Here is a 20,870-nt window from a genome sequence, read left to right as displayed (position 1 = left end):
AGTAACATCAAAATAAATAAATAACCAGTTCATTTTGGGCTGGTGGAGTGGCTCAAGTGGTAGAGAGCCTGCCTAGCAAGCATAAGGCCCTGAGTTCAAACGCCAAAACTGCCAAGCAAAAGAGAAAAGTAAACTCTAAGCCTTTTTACAAACATAGCCGATAAATGCAAATAATTCTGTTAATGTCTGTGGAACATTAATTAACAGCCATGCATAACTACATGTCAGTCAATGACAGAACACATATGCAACAGTGGTCCCATAAGACTACAGTGCCAAGTCACATCACAGATATCATAGTTTGGGTAAGAACACTCTATGATGTTCATACAATGATGAAATCACCTAAGGTAGTTTTTAGAGAATAGAACCCTGTCATTAAGTGATGTGTAACTGTGTAGAGTAAACTCATGGGTGGTCCCAAGCACCAAGGGCTAGTCACAGAGGCCAGATCTCTCACTGAGAAATGTATTTGTAAATGACAGGACAGTAAATGATTAAGTATAAAATTCATAACAATTCTCTTAACAGGACAGAATTCTCAGAAGAGTTCATAGAAAACTAAAAGTTCTGGTGGAGTCTTCATTCCCTGGCCATGACTATGGAACAAGAGAAGCAGAACAAGGCACAGAGAATGAAGATGATTTAGAACAAGAACTACAAGCTGGTGTTTGGATTAGCAGGAGTACTATCACAATTTTTTTTTTTTTCAAAAATTTGAAGTCCAAGAAGGAACTTTCAGGGACCTTGCTTTCAAGGTTCTATAAACCCCATGCTTTTCACACCCTCTCTCACCCTAAGAAAAAACGATGTTTCCAATAAACAAAACCAGTATGGATAAAGTCACAGAGTTAAGATGAGAAAAAACTGGGATCAGCAAAGCTGGGAGAAAAGGTCTTTGCAGAACATTTTTTCTTTCTTTTTTTTTTTTTCCTTCAGTTCTGGAGGCTGAACCCAGGGCCTTATGAGAGCTAGGCAAGTATTCTTACCACTTGAGCCATGCCCCCAGCCTATTTTTTTGGTGGTTGTTTGTATTTTGTTTCAGAGATAAGGTCTCACTAGCCTAGGCTGGCCTGGAACTCACGATCCTCCTGCCTCTGCCTCCTGAGTAGCTGGGATTTCAGGTGTGTGCGACCACACTCAGAATTGGAGGAACAATTTGTGAAAGAACTACAAACATCATTATAGTTAAACAGGGGAGGAATTGCAAGACCAGGCTAAGTTTAATAGCTTTTATATTGGACACCAGTAAGGCAGTAAAGTGTTTAGATAGAGAGATATGACATGACAAAAGGAGATTCTAAACTGGGCCCTCAAAAGAAAGGTGTGCAAGATGATTCATTAGCACACAAAAAGGAAATGTCAGAACTTCTATTTATAGGATTCAGCATGCAAGATCTCAAAACTCTCTCATATACCCTTTCTCAAAAAGCCATTTGAAGGGATGGGAGTGTACCTCAAGTGGTAGAGCACTGGCTTAGCAAACATGAGGCTCTGAGTTTAACACCCAGTACTGCCAAAAAACAACAAACAAAAAATGTGACTTTCTTGAAATATCGAAAAGGTAATGATAGGCAAAGGAAATAACACAGGAAAGAAGTAAAGGGATGCCCAAAAGCATAGCCACAGAGACCCAAGGAGATAGGTGTGCACCACACAAAGTAGGCAAGCAGGGACTGAGGAAGAAACACGTTGACAGCTTGGTTCCTTCAGTCTAGACAGAATGCCCAGGTTAGCCAGCGCAAGTTCATTTTTGAGTCTGGTTTAACCATGACCAGGTGTCCAAGTTCTACCTAGATCAGCCAATTATGTTCATTTATCCACAGGAGTATTCTGCTTTGACCACTCTCAGCCGAGAGGCACTTGGATAACGTGTCCCCCGCCAGACCTCAGATGTTGGTCCACTTCATAGCCATCTCGAGAGCCCTGCCTCCCGTAAGTGACTATGGACCCCACGAGCCAACTCCTAAGGGCTCCTGCAATTCCTAAGGAAAGCTGAAGTCAGGCTATGCTCAGCTTACAATCTTCAGAGCCCTCAACCTAACAGTGGAAAGACTGCACTTGCCTCTCATAACCGGCTTGTGCTTACTATCTACTTTCCAAAATGCAAGAATATATTGTTTAGGGATACATGAATAGATAATAAAACTGGGAAGAAAAGAAGGAAACAATAACATAAAAGTCAGGATTACCTCTTGACAGTGAGAGGAAGTTTCTAGAATACTTGTAACAATCTACTTCTTAACCTAGGGGTGGACATGCAGCAACTTGCTTAACTTGTTTTGCTATTATGTATTCTGTAAGTTAACATCTATTCTGCACATAACAGTTTCAAATTTTAAAAAGCTGAAAAATAAAATAACATATGGCTTTAAACTCTTGTCAGTTCTCATATAAACACATATATAGATTCCTACCCATCTATCTTATTTTTAATCATTGATTTCCTGTTCTTCCAGCTGCCCCTTTCTGAGAGAAGCTATTCTGACCAAAGTGAGATTCTCATTGTAAGATTACTAAAGTGACCTATTATTAGTAATTACTACTAACATCACTAATTTCAAACATATTATATTTATCTATGTGATTATCTATTTCTCTCTCTGAAATGTAGGTCTTATGAAGGGTTGTAACTTTTTTTGCAGCATTTGGCACAGTGCCTGACACATGATAGTCTAAAAAGTGATGCTGAATAAAGGAATGAACAAACACCACTCACCCTACCTTTCATCACTATCATTTTCTTGGACTTCTGAAACAACCTCTTCACTGTGTCCTGGTCTTCAGTCTTGTCTCACTTAGACCCACTCTCCATGCAGCAAGCAGCAGACAAATTTAGGAGGAAATCTAACTATCACTCCCCGCTCCCATGACTCCAGGGACTCAGCACTAGAGTGACACTCCTACCAGCAGAAGTGTGCAAAGTTCTTCTCACCAACTTCACTACCCAAACCTCAAATGCTAAAGCCTGAGAGTAACAAATGTCTTTACTGCTTCAGATGACAGCCTCCCCGGCTTTTTTTATCTCTACTTTATACCTTTGATCTGAAATACATTAGCTAATTTACATTCATTCTTTATGTCCCACCATTGAAAGGTGTTGCCTCATCTACTCAAAATGGATTAGATACGCCTCCTGTGTCCAAGACTCTGCACATGTGCCTTCTGCTGCATTCACAAAACTGCTGCAGTATTATGTCTGCATATATTTCTCAGTAGTTTCTAAGGTTCATTTTTTGGGGATCAGTATTGGGGTTTGAACTCCGAGCCTCATGTTTGCAAGATAGGTCCTCTACCACTTGAGCCACACCTCCAACCCTTTTCTGTTTTAGTGATTTTTCAGGTAGGGTTTTGTGTAACTGCCCAGGGGGAAGCCTTAGACCATGATCTGCCTACCTACAACCTCCCTTATACATAGGATCAGAGGTACACACCACCATACCTGACTTATTGGTTGAGATGGAGTTTCACTAACTTATGCCCAGGCTGGCCTCAAACTTAAATCCTCTTGATCTCACTCTCCCGTGGTAGCTGGAATTATAGGCCTGAGACACTGTGCCCAGCTATTTCTAAGCTTACTGAATGCAAACTGAATTGTAGTTAATTTTTTAAACCTCACAATACAACACAGCATCCAGCACACAATTACTTAATAAATTTGTGACATACAAATACATGGAGTTAAAGGGTAAGTCACTTATCAAAATCACCACAAAAAGATTCAAGAGTGTCATTTGCATTCTCCCATCATGTGACTTACATACCTGAATTCCTTGTAGATGTTATTAAAAGCAAGTGCTGCTCCTAACCTCTTAAAGGCATTGGGATGAAGTGCAAAACTATACAGCCGCTTGAAAAGTGATTTGGTGTTGATTGGACTCTTTTCCTGCTGCTGTGGTGTTGTTTGTTTAATGGACCATTTGAGGAATTCTCGAATACAGTGACCACAAAAATCTCTTAAAGTACTGTCAATGGGGTCTACAATACCATCCTGAAACAACACAAAGACACTTTTATTGTAAATACGTTTATGTCCATAAAATAACAACTGAATACCATTGGTCTGCCTCTGAGCCTAACTAGAGTATGCTACAAATACTGTTAACATTAGTCAAGAGAAAATAAGCACCAGGAAATCTAATATGATTACATAGAATCTACCCTCAAATAGTAATTCCCTTTTAACATAAGGAAAATGCTATCTTTTAAACAGTTAAGAAAAAGGAGAAAATACTACAGTAGTTTGAGTTTGTCTTCCAAAAGCATGTGCTGAAAACATAATTTCTAGGCTAGATATGGTAGTTTAATGCCTTTAATTGCAGCTACAGCAGAGGGGGAGATCAGGCAGATTGCAATTTGAAGCTAGCCTGGACAAAAACTTAGTGAAATCCCCATCTCAAAAAAAAAATCAGGGTGCAGTGGCACATACCTGTCTTAGCTACATGAAAGGCTTAAGTAGGAGGATCGTGTTCTAGGTCAGCCCAGACCAAAAAAAAAAAAAGTGAGACCCTACCTGAAAAATAACTAAAGCAAAAAAGGCTGGAGGCATGACTCAAGTGACAGAGTGCCTGTCTAACAAGCACAAAGCCCTAAGTTCAAACCCCAGTACCACTAAAAAACAAACTAACAAAAAAACCTATAACCTCTAAAATTCTTATATTGATGGATTTGGAAGTGAGATCTTTGAGAGGTGATTAGGATTAGATAAGGTCACTGGGTGGAACCCCCATAATGGCATTATTGGCTTTATAAGAAGAGCCCTGAGCTTGCACATTCATGCCCTCTCTCTAGGGCATCACCTCCAGTTGACATCTTCCACTAAGTTGATATAGCAAAGAAGGTCCTTGCCAAATACTGACACCTTGATACCAGATCTCCCAGCTTCCAGAACCATGAGCTAAATAAACCTCTATTCTTTATAACTTTACCAGTCTGTGGTATTCATGTACAGCATCAGGAAACATAATAAGATAAAGTGCATAGGCTGATGTTAGGTAAGCAACAACTCTCTCTAGGAAACCTTTGGTTCTCCTTCACTGCAAAGCTGTGCTACCAAGTTCACATTTCTTTGCCTCTCCTGTCCTCAACCATCTTATTTTACTTTATCATCGCTGTATCCATTTCTTTCTGAAATATTCACTTAAGCTATCTTCAAGGATCAAAGAGGGAAAAGAGCTAAGACAGAAACTTCAGAATTGGAATATTAGAGGAAATTCACCCACAAGTTAAATATAATTTTAACTGTACTCATTATAGGTAGGAGTTCCTGGTAGACAATTCAGGAAATTAAACTATAGAAATAATACTATCACCATTCTAATAAAAATCATTCAGTGACCCTCCACCGCCTATAACATGGCATAGGATTGGGGTGACACCAAGAATGAAAGGAGGCTCTCATTAATAACTACACTGCCTGACTGCTCTGGGTTAAGTTGGGATGTGTGGCCACTCGACATATCTCACACATCAAAACCTGAAATAAACCCTTATCCTTACAAATACATCACAGACATAATGCCGCCTTTTCTTCTCTCTGCATGCTCTTGTCAACTCCCGTTTCTTCTAGCTCACATCAAACTTAATGAAAAAATGGGACACAAATGCAAACTGGAATTAATTTGCAAGAACACACAAGTAAAGGATGTTTGCTTGGACAAATTCACTATGTGTTTAACAAGCTTTTGATCCTAAAGTGAATATGCATCCAAAAAGAAAAAGCCTGGTAAAACCACAGAACATGACATTTATTGGTATCAAATTACATTTGCACAAGTTCAAAATTATAATAAAATACATGTCAAAAACACTACAGGTTAGCTGACCTAATTGTCTCTGTCCTCAGTGTGCCAGTGACCAAATACTAACAATTCTACCTCTACTATCAAAGGAGTTCTACATGAAAGGTAAACTGCTGTTTCTACATCCCTTCTGCTGTTGAATGTGAATATAAGAGAAAACTGGATAAGTTCAAATTTTTCTATTATTCTTAAGTATTTTACTATGGGTATTACAAAAAAGAAAAGAGCTACAGTAACTCTGAAAAATCAAAGAACATTCTTAATTCTCCAACCCTCAACACACACATTCTCTGTCTCCTCCCCCACCACACACTTAATGTACATAAAATTTATCAAATTTACAAATGTCCTCCCAGAAAGCAGAACAAAAAACACATGTGAATTCTTAGTAACAAATATTTTTAACAATATCACTTAAGTAAATAAATATGGATTGTGCCTATTAAGATGGCATTCCACAAATGAAACAAAAGAAAAAAAGATGATCCAGACACAGTCTATACTTTGGCATTTTAACAGCAAACTTTTCCTAAAGATCTAAATACACATTAAATTTAACTGATCAATGGAAATAGTCAGAAAAGAATCAAATACAACTCACCAATATGGTTTCTAGCAAGGCAACAGTATCCTGACTTTCAAATTTCTTATTGTTAGTGAACCAGTGAATCAGCTGCATAACAAGTGGCTCATAGAGTTGCCTTGTCACCTAAAGAAATAATACTCTTGGAGTTCATTTCCTTTGTGGTAAATTTACATGAGAAATTAGACATTTAAACAATGAGACATAAAGAAGAAAAACTGCTGCTGTTATTACATTCGATTCCTTTTTTTTCCTCTCCTTTTATTGTTTTTACATTTACTTATGTATGTACACATTGTTTGTGCTTCTCCCCCAACCCCCACCCCCACTGCTTCCAGGCAGAATCTGTTTTACCCTCTTCTTCTCTGAGATAATAAGAAAGACATATCGTTTTTGCTAGTTTGGGACAAAGATAGCTATACAGAGAGATTCCTAGCACTGCTTCCACACACTTATGTATTGCAACCCACATTGGTTCATTTCTACCAGACCTCTTCTCTACTTCCTGCTTCCCTTCCCATAGTGGCCTCTGCTAATTTAAGATTACTTTATTCGCTCCTCAAGAGAGGACACATCAACCACATTCAAGTTTTAGGTTTCCTTTCCTTTCCATATTTCTACCATGTGTGTTCTTTCCTTAGTGTGTGACCCATGTCCAATAATATTACTGCATTTGATGTCCAATAATATAATCCACATATGAGGGAGATCATGAGATTTTTGGCCTTCTAACCCTGGCTAACTTCTCTTAAGACGATGTTCTCTAGTTCCATCCACTTGCTTGCAAATGATAAAATTTCATTCTTTGTGGCTGAGTAAAATTCTGTTGTGTATAAATACCACATTTTCTTGACCCATTCGTCAGTTGTGGGGCATCTTGGCTGTTTGCATAGCTTGGGTATTGTAATTAGTACTATAATAAACATGGGTGTGCCGGTGCTTTTATAATTTGAGTCACATTCCTTCAGGGATATCCCTAGGAGTGGTACTGCTGGATCATATGGCAGATCTATATTTAGTTTTTTAAGAAGCCTCCATATTGTTTTCCAAAGTGGTTGTACTAGCTTACATTCCCACCACCAGTGTATAAGGGTTACTCTCCCCCCCAACTCCCTGCATCCTCTCCAGCATTTAGTGGTGGGAGTGTTCTTGATGATAGCTATTCTAACAGGGGTGAGGTGGAATCTTAGTGTGGTTTTGATCTGCATTTCCTTTATGGCCAGGTATGGTGAGCATTTTTTCATGTGTTTTTGGCCATTTGGATTTCTTCCTTAGAAAAAGTTCTGTTTAGTTCAGTTGCCCATTTCTTTATTGGTCCACTGATTTTGGGGGAGTTTAGTTTTTTGAGCTCTCTGTATAATCTGGCTATCAATCCTTTGTCTGACGTATAGCTAGCAAATATTTTCTCCCACTCTGTGGGTGGTCTCTTCAATTTAGAGACCATTTCTTTTGTCTTGCAGAAGCTTTTTAGTTTTATGAAGTCCCATTTGTCCATCCTTTCTCTTAGTTGCTGGGCTGATAGAGTCCTAATGAGGAAGTCGTTGCCTATTCCTATTATTTCCAGGGTATTCCCTACTCTTTAATGTACTAACTACAAGATTTTGGGTCTGATATTAAGGTTCGTAATCCACTTTGAGTTGATATTAATACAAGGTGACAGACATGGATCTAGTTTCAGTTTTCTGCAGACAGACAGCCACTATTCCCAGCAACATTTGTTGAAGAGGTTGTCTTTTCTCCATCATATGTTTTTGGCGCCTTTGTCAAAGATAAGGCATAGCTGTATGGATTCACATCTGGGTTTTCTGTTCTCTTCCACTGGTCTTCATTATCTGTTTTTGTGCTAGTACCATCCTGTTTTTATCACTATGGTTGAAGTCCAGGGTTCCTCTGAGATGAAGTCAACTTGGTGGTGCTGAATGATCTTTCTGATATGTTGTCAGATTCAGTTTACCATTATTTTATTGAGGACTTTTGCATCGATGTTCATTAAGGATATTGGCCTGTAGTTCTTCTTTTTGGATGTGTCCTTGTCCAGTTTTGGGAAGAGTATAATACTGGCTTCATAGAATGAGTTGGGCAGTGTTCCTTCCTCTTCTATTTCATGGAAAAGTTTAAGGAGTGTTGATATTAGCTCTTCTTTGACGGTCTGGTAGAATTCAGCTGAGAATCCGTCCTGGACTTTTCTTTTTTGGGATACTCTTCATTGCTGCTTCCATTTCACTAGGTGTTATAGATCTGTCTAGGTGGTTAATATCTTCTTGATTCAGTTTTGGATGGTCATAAGTATCCAGAAATCTGTCCATTTTTTCAAGCTTTTCCAATTTATTGGAATATAGGTTCTCAAAGTAGTCTCTGATGATTCCTTAGCATTTGTTGTTATCTTTCCTTTTTTGTTTCTGGTTTTACTAATTTGGGTCTTTCCCCTCCTCATTTTAGTCAGATATCATTAGTTTCCTTTTTTTAGTTCAATTCCATGATGAACATATTCTTTTTTGGTTTTGGCAATACTGGGTTTAAACTCAGGGCCTCAGGTTTACCAAGCTGATGATCTACCACTTGAGCCACAACCCAAGCCCCATAATGAACATATTGTAACTTCTTCTCTATTTCCTAAGAGTCCAGTAAAGAAAAATATGCATACTAATGTTCACTGTTCCTCTAATTAGGAGGGTAATATGGGGTAGATTTTGTTGGACTTTTAATATTCATCTTTGCTTATGTGATCTTTATTGTTTGTTTTTTGAAATACTGCCTCACTAAGTTGACCAGGCCAATCTCAAACTTGTGATCTTCCAGTCTCAGCCACCCAAGTGCTAAGATTACAAGAGTATTCTGCCGTGTCCATTTTATTAATTTTATCTTAAACATACAGATGAAGTAGTCAGTATTATAGACAGACTATCATTCAACTACAAAGCAAATAATGACCCTGTGTTTCTCCACCCCAGGTCTGCCACCCATGTGGTGACAAAACAAAAGCCAGATCAATGTTCTATACAAACAGGCTTCAAATGATATGCCATTCACTTGCAGACCAAGTGCAAAGCCCTGAGTCCAAACCCCAGTACTGCCAAAAGAAAATTTAAAAATCCAGTCTATGCCATAGAAGAGAAACACAGAACAACAGGTTTAATCTTGTTATACGCAGGATAGAGGGCAGCTGTCTCTTCCATCACTGCCTACTCCCAACTACTGAGCAATACTTCCAGCGCTCAGGCCATAGTGTAAGGGAGCATTGATGCTTCACATAGAGGATGACACCCTTCATCATACCAAGATAGTATTAAACTGTTCTGGCCCTGGCTGGGCACCAGTGGCTCACACCTGTAATCCTAGTTACTCAGGAGGCAGAGATCAGGAAAATCTTGGTTTGAAGCCTGCCTGGGCAAATAGTTTGCAAAACCCTATCTCAAAACTACCCAACACTAAAAAGGGCTGGTAGAGTGGCTCAAGTGGTAGAGTGACTGCCTAGCAGGCATGAGGCCAAGTTCAAACCCCAGTACCACCACCAAAAAAAAAAACAAACCCTATTCCTAGCTTACTGGGTTGTATTAGCCTTTTGGGCTTCTATGGAGAAAACAGCTACCTCTTAAATATATTTCTCTAGTAAATTTCCACACAATTTTAATTATGGTACATCCTGACACACTACTGGGTTGTATTCATTCACATATATGGCAGAATGTTACATTCTATCTTAAGTGAGTTTTGTGTCTCATTTTCTTTTTTATGCAGGCACCATCATAGTTATCCCACTTCATAAAATGAACTGAGTGGATTTCTATGACTTTCTGCTTTCTTGGCAGCAGCAGAGGATTTGTCCACGAACTCATCAGAAATGGGCCATTTGCCAACATTTCCAATCTCTTCCATGTCTCTTAACCATAGTTGTGTCTTCTTCACTCCCTGTAAGGCTGAGTCCATCCATGAGCGAGGCAACAGATAATCTACTTCAGGTATATAAACTCTCAGTAAGGACAACTAGAACAGAGGTTCCCAAACTCTGTGGTGCATCAAGATCACTGGAAGAGGTTTTAAAAGTCTGATGCCCAGGTCACATCCCTGACCAATTAACTCAGAGTGTTTCATGAATTAACTCAGAGTGTTTGATGTAGCAGCCCAGCAGTAGTGTTTTGGGGTTTTTTTGTTTTGTTTTGTTTTTTTAAGATGCCCAAGTAATTCCAATGTGCAGCAAGCTCTGCTGATCAATGAACAAGACCATACTCTTTTTAGGTTTTGTTAACTGACTCAGATTCAAAATCATGCACTTACCTGATCCACATCACATGCAAGACGAAGCAGCACAGGAAAAGTATGTTTATAGAGCTGGTACATGGGTGGGGTATCCTGACCAGCTTCAGGCATCTGAGAGGCTTTTCCCAACATGAACATAACCATGCTGTGCAACAGTTCACAAGCTGCTACCTAAAACAGTCCAGGAATTCAACAAAGTATAAATTATCATATTCACAATAGAAAAACATTTTTGAAATGTTTTACTCAATTTAGCCACTTAAGAAGAAACACTTTTATTGCTGATAACTACCATGTAATTCAAATATAAACTAACTGGAAGTAATACTTCTTATCTAAAAGTTAAGAATTGGTATTTAAAAGCCTTAGACATTTGGACTAATATATAGCTAAGAAATATATTTCAATGCTGCCACATTACAGAACTATGTAAACTCACGTCATTTTTAAGCACATTTGTAAACATCAATTTTAGTAAATATATTTTTGGAGCACTTTAGAAACTTACAAATTAACGTTAAAGTTTGAAATTAGCAGTTTCTAATCTCCCTAAGGGAATAATGGAGCACTAACTGATATCACATTCCAATGTCCTTTGTACTGCATTTTCCATTATAAAGAACTTTTGGTATATTAATGCCAGGTTATTATCTATTAAGATGATTTATGTTCAACTTTCATTTATCAGTGACACTTCTGATAAGAAAATATAAAATTAAATGTCAGACTGGCTAAAACACATTATCTATTTCTTAACCAATATATGTTTAAAAACAACACACTCTTGAGTGAAATGAAAAATAAAAGTACTTTAGTTTGTCTATCACTAGATGAGAGAGCCAATTCAGTGACCCGAGGCAAAAATACATCCAGATAAATAACAGGCTTCATCTCTCTGAATGGCACTGCAAAGCTGAGTCTCTTCTCTCTGTCCCAAGCCACACATTTCTTCATCATTTCATCTGAGGATGCAGCTGACAAAAAAGAGGAAGAATGAATGGTTTTCTATTTAGAATCTCCCTAATACCAATTGTCCCACCACCCTTTAGCTAAATCAGAATGCTTTTAAACTTTTAAGTGAAATACTTTATTCATCTTTTTTTAAAAAAAACAAAAATCTTTTATTTGTATACCGAATACATTCTGTTAGGACACAGAAGGTTCTTAGAAATTCTTTTGAAGAAAAAAAATAATACTGATAGCAATACAAGTAAAATTTCTAATACAACCCAGGTGACCAGTCGCTGAAGTCCACTTAAGGAATTACCTTATCTGGTAAGTTATAGTTTAATTTAAACTTGCTTGAGTCATGAGTATTTGGAACTGTCCCCCCAAAATACCACACACATAAAAATAGCCCCAGCAAATGAAAGAGCGTATCATGATTCACTAAATACCTTTAACGGAAAGAAGACTTGACAATTAGAAACAGTTAAATGTTTTTGTTTAAAACACACACACACACACACACACACACACACCAAGCTAGTGCTCATATTAGAGATGACAGTGTTACTTTTGTTTCAAACATAAAATGAGACATTTAACACTCTATATTTAAATTTTATCTCTTAAGCACAAATAATACACCCTGCCAATTACAGTAAAATGACAAATTTAGTTTTCATTTATCTGGATGATCACTGCAACAGCAAAGTAAGTCTCAGGACCATCATGAAGCTTAAACCTGCAACCAGCCCAGCAGGCATTATTTTCTTGGACCTTGTAAATCTCATACCCATCATGGTTTCCAGGAAGAAGGCTGTAAACAACAGTTTAACATCTTGTTTGTCATTGGATACCCAGTATGCTCCATAGCCAGCCAAAAATCCAAAAAAGAGACCAGCAATCAAAGATGGAACACCACCTCTCCACTTGTATCCCAAAATGCTTCCAAATGTCACAAGGGATGCATAACCAAAACCAACCAGGTCCATTGGTGATGGTGCAAGTCCTTGATTCTCTGAGATTCAGTAGAAAGTGAGCTGGCCATAGGCTGGAGAGGTGGTACTGGCCTCTACCCGGCTGCTGGTCTTCAGACCTTCCCCTTGTTTCCCATAAGTCTCTGCAGCCCCAGCACTCCCCATGCTGGGAAGAGAGAAGTGGGGACCCGGGCGAACGAGTGCAGTACCTGACTCCCTTTATTCATCTTTAAAACACTATTTCTGAATTTAACTTAACTAAAATCATTTTCAAGCAAGTCAAGTAGATCGAAAAACTTAACATTCAAAATTAGTGAGATTTACTTATGGTACTTGGTGAAAATGGTAATTGAACAATATTTTTCTTTAAAATCTCCTCATCAATACAGTTTCCAAATACAGATTCTAACTTCCCAAAGAACTAAAAGTTGCTAGTATATTTAACATCAAATTTGACAAGTACACAGATGAGTTTTTACTAATCAAAAATGTTAGTTCTCATAAAAATCTAAAAATACATACATATTAAGAATCTTGAGTTTAAAAAAAGTTTAAATTTAAATTCCCATGACATAAAGTTTAACAGAAAGGTGTCAAATTAGATACTTTTTCAAAATGGAAAACAGACTTAACAAATTAAGCTATACATTGAGTCATTCCAACTACATGGGTATGTTTCATCAAGTGAAATTGTATTCTCTATAATCTTCCTTGAAAATATCATACATATACTATGAACTATAAACATCCAAATTAAAATAAGCATATTTACAGATCAATTTATTTTAAAGGAAAAAATTTACCTGTTACAAGATTTTTATTTATTTGTCCTCCTAGAGATCCAAGCAGTTGTACAACTCTAACTCTTATTTCTTCTAAGGATAGTGCTTCATTCTGAAAATTTATACAATTATATACATGTGATAACTGAGTTAAAAAATTAAAAAGATGATAGGAAAGAAAAAGTATTTTACCGCTCTCCCTATTGTTTATGTCATCTAATGATTAATCAAATCCTACATAGCAGTACTCTTAATTTTACTAGAAATTCATTAAAGAAGTCATGTCTTCCAATTTTTCAGTTAGATGTTCATTTCCTAGGCCAGCAGTTCCAAACACTTAAAGAGGTATCAAGGATCCCCAAAGAGCTTTTGTTTATATGGCTCTTCTTACTTATTAATATTTATGGAATTAGAAATTAAAATTTAAGGGCTAGGTATAGTGGTAGAGTTGCTTGGCTAGCACGCACAAGTCCCTGGGTTAATTACAATGTGGAATGTGAAACCTTATCAATGAACTAACTTTATTATATATTTTGTTACATTAAAATCCATTGGTTTAGTCAGGCACTGGTGGCTCAAGGCTATAATCCTAGCTACTGAGATCCATGAGAATCATGGCTGGAGATCAGCCTGCGAAAACACTTCTCAGGACCCCCATCTCCCATAACCAGAGCAAATGGGACTGGTTGTATGGCTCAAGCAGTAGAGTGCCTGCTTTGCAAGTGCAAGGCCCTGAGTTCAAACCCCAGTTCCCCCCGCCAAAAAAAAATCCATTGGTTTGTCTTTGCACTTTGAATTGTTTTTCCCCATGCTTGATTTGGCAGCATAAGGTATTGCTCATCTGAAACTACTGGTTTACTGGATCAGGCAGAACTTCCAAATGTTGACACATTTCATTGTATATGCAAAAAAATTACATCACCAATTTTATCAAATAAAAAAAAAAGAAAACTCATCGTGATAGTTACAAGTTTTCCCAAATTTTCAGTTAAAAGCTTGAATTTTATCATTATAGTAGATGTGTCAGATGTTCTCCTTGAAGTGGCATGGTTGCTTTGTTCATCTGAAAGAAAATGTCTGTCAAATACCTAATGATTAACCAGGGTGTCTGTCACTTGTTTTTACAAGTAAAAATGGTGTCCATGAAGAAAGTGGCTATTCAAGCTCACAGCTGAAAGCTTCACACAAGTGCTTTTCCTCCAGGTAGCTTCAGGCTTCCCTAGGCAGCAGTCCTGCTTTACACGTGCCCATGGCTCCTATCTCATCTGGCAGAATGTTAAAACACCTGTGCCTATGCACAATCATAAAATGGCTCAAAAAACAAAAACAGTGTTATTCACCATTACCATGGTGCAAATGTCAAAAGTAGTTTTGGACTTGCACCCTAGAATCCCAGGGGTCGAAATTTAGAGAGCCACTACCCTAGGAATAGGCATCATGTTAGATACACAACTATACATAAGCCCACTTTGTGTATGTACAATAAAATTACTAAAAAATTTGGACCATTTCTAATTTCATGCAAATTAGTCAAAAGCTGTCAAAAATAAGGAGATGGGAAAAACTCACCATAGTTTTTAGTATGCTTGCAACATTAAAAGTTTTTCAAATTCTAATTTTTACTTGATAAAAAGATGCATTTAGGAATGAATCACATATTCATTGTTACATACCCATGGTATCTGTACTCTGACTTGCTTACTGATATGAACTAAATACAGGTGACTGGAGGAATAAGCAGGAAAACAAGATGAAGACAAGAAGCCAAACAGTTAACATAGTTTTCATTACTAAAATATGTCAAAATTATTTCTGTATTATACTCTAATATGTATGCAAAAACAACTAACATTTTAAATATTTTTTTACTTTCCTAAACTGATCTCTGCATTATTTAAAGAAAAAGAAAAAAAAAGAAAAGGACTTCTTACTGATGAAATGTTCGTTGTCTTTTTCAGATGCTTTAACACAACTTTATTAAATCCTTTCTGGGCAGCCTGAGAAAGTGCTGACACTTCCCAGTTGTTCTTGGTCTCATCTATTAACAGTAAACAACAATCAGTTTTAAACATCCACTATATATTGTGAAACAGAAACATTAAAATTGTAACTTAAATGATTTAAAAAATTTCTAGGGCTGAGCACAGTGGCTCACATCTGTAATCCCAGCTACTTGAGAGGTAGAGATATGATCACAATTTAATGCCATCCCAGGCAAAACATTAGCAAGACCCTATCTCAAAAAACAAGGTATGGTGGTATATGCCTATAATTCCCACTATGCAGGAGGCAGAGGTAGAAGGATTTTGTCCTAAGGCCAGCAAGAAACACAAGATCCTACCTGAAAAACAAAGTAAAAAAGAGCTCAAGTAGTAGAACACTTACCTAGCAAGTGCAAGGCACTGAGTTCAAATCCTAATACTGCCTCCCAAAAAATTAAGTTTCTAGAACAAAAAATATTCGTACTGGTTGTGTTATTTTTAAATACCACTGTCTACCAAAAGAAACAAGGCTCCTTGGAAAAGTGGCTGATTCTCAGATTCATAAATAAATGCTTTAAGACAACTTTATTAAACCCTTTCTGGGCAGCCTGAGAAAGTGCAGACACTTCCCAGTTGTTCTTGGGCTCAACTATTACCAGTAAGCAAAAACCAATTTTAAACAACACCCACAATATATTGTAAAACAGAAGAGCCATAATCATCTTATGTGCCAGGAGCTAGCTCCTGGCACCAAAATCAACCCACTGAAAAAAGAGTAAGAATCTACAAGACCCTAATGATACAGATCAATAAATGCAAAAGGAAAGTCATTTCTTACGGTAGAATATCAAACAGGATGAAAGGAATGATGAAGGTAGAGATCACCACAATTACCACAGTAATAAATGACTCAGGAAGAATTTTTTTTATTCATTTATTCACATGTGCATACATTGTTTGGGCCATTTCTCCTCCCTCCTCCACGCCCCCTCCCTCTCCCCCAACCCCCTGGCTTCCAAGCAGAATCTGTTCTGCCCTTATCTCTAATTTTGTTGAAGAGAGAGTATAAGCAATAATAAGAAAGACAAAGTGTTTTTGCTAGTTGAGATAAAGATGGCTATACAGAGAGATTCCTAGCAGTACTTCCATGTAACAGTGTGTTACATCCCATCTCTAACTGACCTTTTCTCTAGTTCCTGATCCCTTTCTCATATTGACCTTGGTCGCTTTAAGGTTTCTATATTAGTTCCTCTGCAGTGCGGACATCAAGTACTATCATGTTTTGGGTTTCTTACCTATCCCATACCTCCGTGTGTGCTCTCCCCTTGTCATGTGACCCAAGTTCGGCCACATTGCTGTATTTGCTCTAAATCTAAAGTGCGCATATGAAGGAGAACATACGATTTTTGGTCTTCTGAGCCTGGCTATCCTCGCTTAGAATGATGTTCTCTAGTTCCATCCATTTACTTCCAAATGCTAAGATTTCATTCTTCTTCATGGCTGAGTAAAACTCCATTGTGTATAAATACCACATCCATTCATCAGTAGTGGGGCATCTTGGGTGTTTCCATAACTTGGATATTGTGAATAGCACTGCAATAAACATGGGTGTACAAGTGCCTCCGGAGCAACCTGTGTTGCATTCCTCTGGGTATATCCCCAGGAGTGGGATTGCTGGAAAATACAGCAGATCTAGGTTTAGATTTTTAAGAAGCCTCCATATTGTTTTCCAGAGTGGTTGCACTAGTTTGCATTCCCACCAACAGTGTACAAGGGTTCTTTTCTCCCCCCATCCTCGCCAACACCTGTTGTTAGTGGTGTTTTTAATGATGGCTATTCTAACAGGGATGAGGTAGAATCTTAGTGTGGTTTTGATTTGCATTTTCTTTATGGCTCGAGATAGTGAGCATTTTTTCATGTGTTTTTTGACCATTTGAATTTCTTCTTTTGAGAAAGTTCTGTTTAGTTCAATTGCCCATTTCTTTAATGGTTCATTGACTTTGGGAGAGTTTAGTTTTTTGAGCTCCCTGTATATTCTGGCTATCAGTCCTTTGTCTGATGTATAGCTGGTAAATATTTTCTCCCACTATGGACTCTTCAGTTTAGAGACCATTTCTTTTGCTGTGCAGAAGCTTTTTAGTTTTATGAAATCCCATTTGTCTATACTTCCTCTTAGTTGCTGGCCAAATGGGGTTCTATTGAGGAAGTCCTTGCCTATACTTATTACTTACAGAGTGTTTCCTGCTCTTCACTCAAGAAGAATTGTTAATGGATATAAAGCTATTTTCGTGAAACCTTGATGAAGAACAAGAATATTTAAAGTCTTAAGCACTCCCTCTAAACTACTTTTTGAAAAGCAATCATAGGACTGGAGGTATGGCTCAAGTCACAGAGTGCCTGCTTTGGAAGTACAAAGCCTTAGTTCACACCCCAGTCCCACCAAACAAAAAAGAAGAAAATGTGTTAGAAAAGCAATCATAAATTTACACAAAATTTGAACTGAAAACTAAATTGCCCCATGACCCCTGAATTCTTCAGTATGCATTCTCTACAACAAATATATTGCCCTACTCAACAACCCCACAAACACCCAAACCAACACTGGCATAGACATGACCAACATTTACTCTTTAGATCCATTCAGTGTTTTCAGCATGGAGCCTAATGTTTTCAGAATCTCATGCTGTGTATCACTGTTCAGTCTCTTTAGCCTCCTTAAATTCAAGATAGTTTTTCAGTATTTCCTTCAATTTCATGATTTTAACATCATAAAAATTATATACCAGACCCTTTAGGCAACACGTTTTTCTAAACATTGTAGACCAAAAGCTGCTGGGTTAGCCTTGCACCTGGTAGGGAGGTTATTTTTATTCTGTAGTTTAATGAAGCAGTCAAAAGTTGAATAAAGAGTTGGAGAACAACAAATACATATACATACACACACCAGTAGTTTTATGCACTACAAGCCCATTTGAGTTTGTCTGTTTCCTCATGATTAGATTCAGGTAGGTCATGGGAACCAGCAGCACCTATTTATTTCCCTTATTGACTATTAAATAAAATTACTGGCATGTGTTCATTTTATATTTGTGTGGAAGGTTTTTTGTGTTTTTTTTTTTTACTAAAAAGTTCTGAAGGCTATGTTGCTGGAGGACACTTCACAAAGGTTCAGTTCCAACATGTCTTCTTGTGGTGCCTAGAAATCAATCCCAAAAGGCAAGGGAACTTCATTTCTGTTTGTATCTCAAGTTTTTTTACTTTCTATGATTTCATGCTTTGGATCTGCTTATGCCCAGTAAGCTAATCTTCATGGGTAGGGACAATGACGAAGAGTATGGGCTTACAGTCTGCTGACCATCTTGGGGGCCTTCCATGGGTAGATGTTAAGAGATCTTCTCCTGATGGCCAGAGATAAATACAGAATCTAGTTTTCAGTATTTTGAGCTCCAGTCAGTTAAGAGTTTTGCATACACTGGGAAACCAGCTCTTTGATATCTGAAATGTTCTGTGTTCTCTATGTATTTGTCTCTTGGACTATGAAGCATATTGTACAATTGAAACCATAAGCTCTCGGGGAGAGTCTGTGTCCTGATTGACATATAGATATAGATATAAAAATTATAAGTTATACTCCTAAAATTTTCAGAAAATAAGAAAACTGAAACATTAAAAAGAACCTGACAGAAAGTAACCCAGAAGCATTTCAGGAATCTATATTCACAAAATTAAGACACATATTTAGTAAATGAGACAAGTTGAATAATTTTGGCTTAAATAAATGTCTTACACATCAGTATTAAGTATAATACAAAGATAAATTTTATTCTATTTGGGTTTGTCTTTCCTATCAAGGTTTACTAAGCAAATAAGTTAACATGACTTCTCATGTCATTTTTTTGGCGGTACTGGGGTTTGAACTCAGAGCCTCATGTTTGCTAGGCAGGTGCTTCATCACATGAGCCACTCTGCCAGCCATTCTCATGTCATTTTTTAATTTTGTACTCTAAGTGTACAATTGAGTAGCATGATTTATATCTTCAATGTTGTTCAACCATCAGGCACCATTCATCTTCCAAATTTTTTCAGCATCCTAAACAGTCCTTTATATCTTTTACTATTAAGAAAAACATAGCAAGTTTATATTCAACTAAACTGAATCATTTAGATAAACTTCTGATTTCCTCAATAAGTTAAGTTTTCTGTTTGCTTGTTTGTAGTTTTTTCAGACAGGGTCTTACCAAGTAGCTCAGGTTGGCCAAATTCTCAATCCTCCTGTCTCAGTCTTCCAAGTGCTGGGATTATAGGCCTGTGTACCACACTCAGGTAATAATTAGGTTTTGTAACACATCAGCTGGAAGATAACTTCTAAGGTCTTTTAGGTAACTTAAAACCTTAAACCAAATAATTTAATTAATGAATAATCACTGATACCTTGATAATTTCTAAGTAAAGAAAATACTGAAATACTGATTCCAAAGCATTATTTTAAGTTCATATGCTTCTGCTTCTTGTTTCATATCCTCTCTGAGGCTGGAACTCTGGGTTACATTAATAAGTTGTATGCATACTACCTTCTGGAGATATCTGCAGGAAGTGATATTGTGTGAATTCCTCAGGTCTGATAAACTACTACTGGGTGGCAATTAGCCACCCTAGTCTTCTTGGAGAAAACAGACAATAATCTGATGTTATAAAATTAATGAGTGGTTGCAGATACACTAGAACCAACAGTGCAGAAATATTGTGCATGCTTGATTTTTCAGGAAGGAAAGGAGCTCCTCAGAGCAATGAGTCTCTGGCTTTGTGGTGACTGGATAGCTTTCCCAGCTGGGACTTACCCCAGGGGTTTCTTTGCTAACATGGTTGAAAACCAGTAGTATTTAACATATTGGAAGGAGGAACAATGCTTTTAAAGACTTATTAATTCTATTTTGAGACCATGTTAATATGCATATCATCTCAATATTACCATGAAAATAGTTTTGCTCTCACAAGCTCCATGAGAAGAACTCTATTTTAAAGTTGTGTTGCTTTGCTTTAGAGTAAGATGAGGCATCATAAAGGACAAAATTGGAAATTAACTCCTGAGTCTGAAAAGAAGCTAAGAAATGAGTAAACTTTCTGGCAAAAGTTACTTAATCTCCAAGTATTTAGTTCCTCAGTTTACTGATCAGTGCCTTCAAAATATGAAAAGTCAGTCTTAACTTTCTGTGTAATCTGCCAAAACAGCAAAGATTCAGTGTCTTGCCAAAAGAACTTTCTGAGCTTTATGTTGATCTCACTCTCTGCTAAAAGAGATCTGAGCCATGTGTCTTTGGGACAGTGACAGAGAGTTGTGCTTTGTCCCTTCAGCAAACCTTATCAGGAAGCAAATGCTAGATGGGGTGGGGCTAAGGAAAGGATCTGGTAGTTATCTTCACTAGAAGAATGTCACCCTTAGTTATTAATACACATTTAGGGTAAGATACTTTAAAGCCATATGTGATAGACAAAATTTTAAGATAACTTCATGTCTACATCCCTGAAGTTCTTTCCTAATCATG

The 20,870-nt window shown here is 37.4% G+C and overlaps 1 protein-coding gene and 1 pseudogene across 3 annotated transcripts in view; both read right to left on the bottom strand.

Annotated features, from left to right (window-relative positions):
* Positions 1–20,870, bottom strand: part of Prkdc (protein kinase, DNA-activated, catalytic subunit) — a 191,187-nt gene that overhangs the window by 135,439 nt on the left and 34,878 nt on the right. For all 3 annotated transcript variants that reach the window (XM_074068495.1, XM_074068496.1, XM_074068497.1), the window contains exons 22-27: positions 15,277–15,383; positions 13,367–13,457; positions 11,452–11,615; positions 10,660–10,812; positions 6,403–6,510; positions 3,765–3,991 (exon numbers count right to left, since the gene is read on the bottom strand). In XM_074068495.1, the coding sequence (XP_073924596.1) occupies positions 3,765–3,991; positions 6,403–6,510; positions 10,660–10,812; positions 11,452–11,615; positions 13,367–13,457; positions 15,277–15,383 (850 nt within the window). The remainder of the gene's footprint in view (positions 1–3,764; positions 3,992–6,402; positions 6,511–10,659; positions 10,813–11,451; positions 11,616–13,366; positions 13,458–15,276; positions 15,384–20,870) is intronic.
* Positions 11,638–13,356, bottom strand: LOC141421640 (transmembrane protein 14A pseudogene; annotated as a pseudogene).

Source organism: Castor canadensis, chromosome 3 (assembly GCF_047511655.1).
Source record: "Castor canadensis chromosome 3, mCasCan1.hap1v2, whole genome shotgun sequence".
Classification (NCBI taxonomy): domain Eukaryota; kingdom Metazoa; phylum Chordata; class Mammalia; order Rodentia; family Castoridae; genus Castor; species Castor canadensis.
This window is presented reverse-complemented; position numbering and strand designations above follow the sequence as displayed.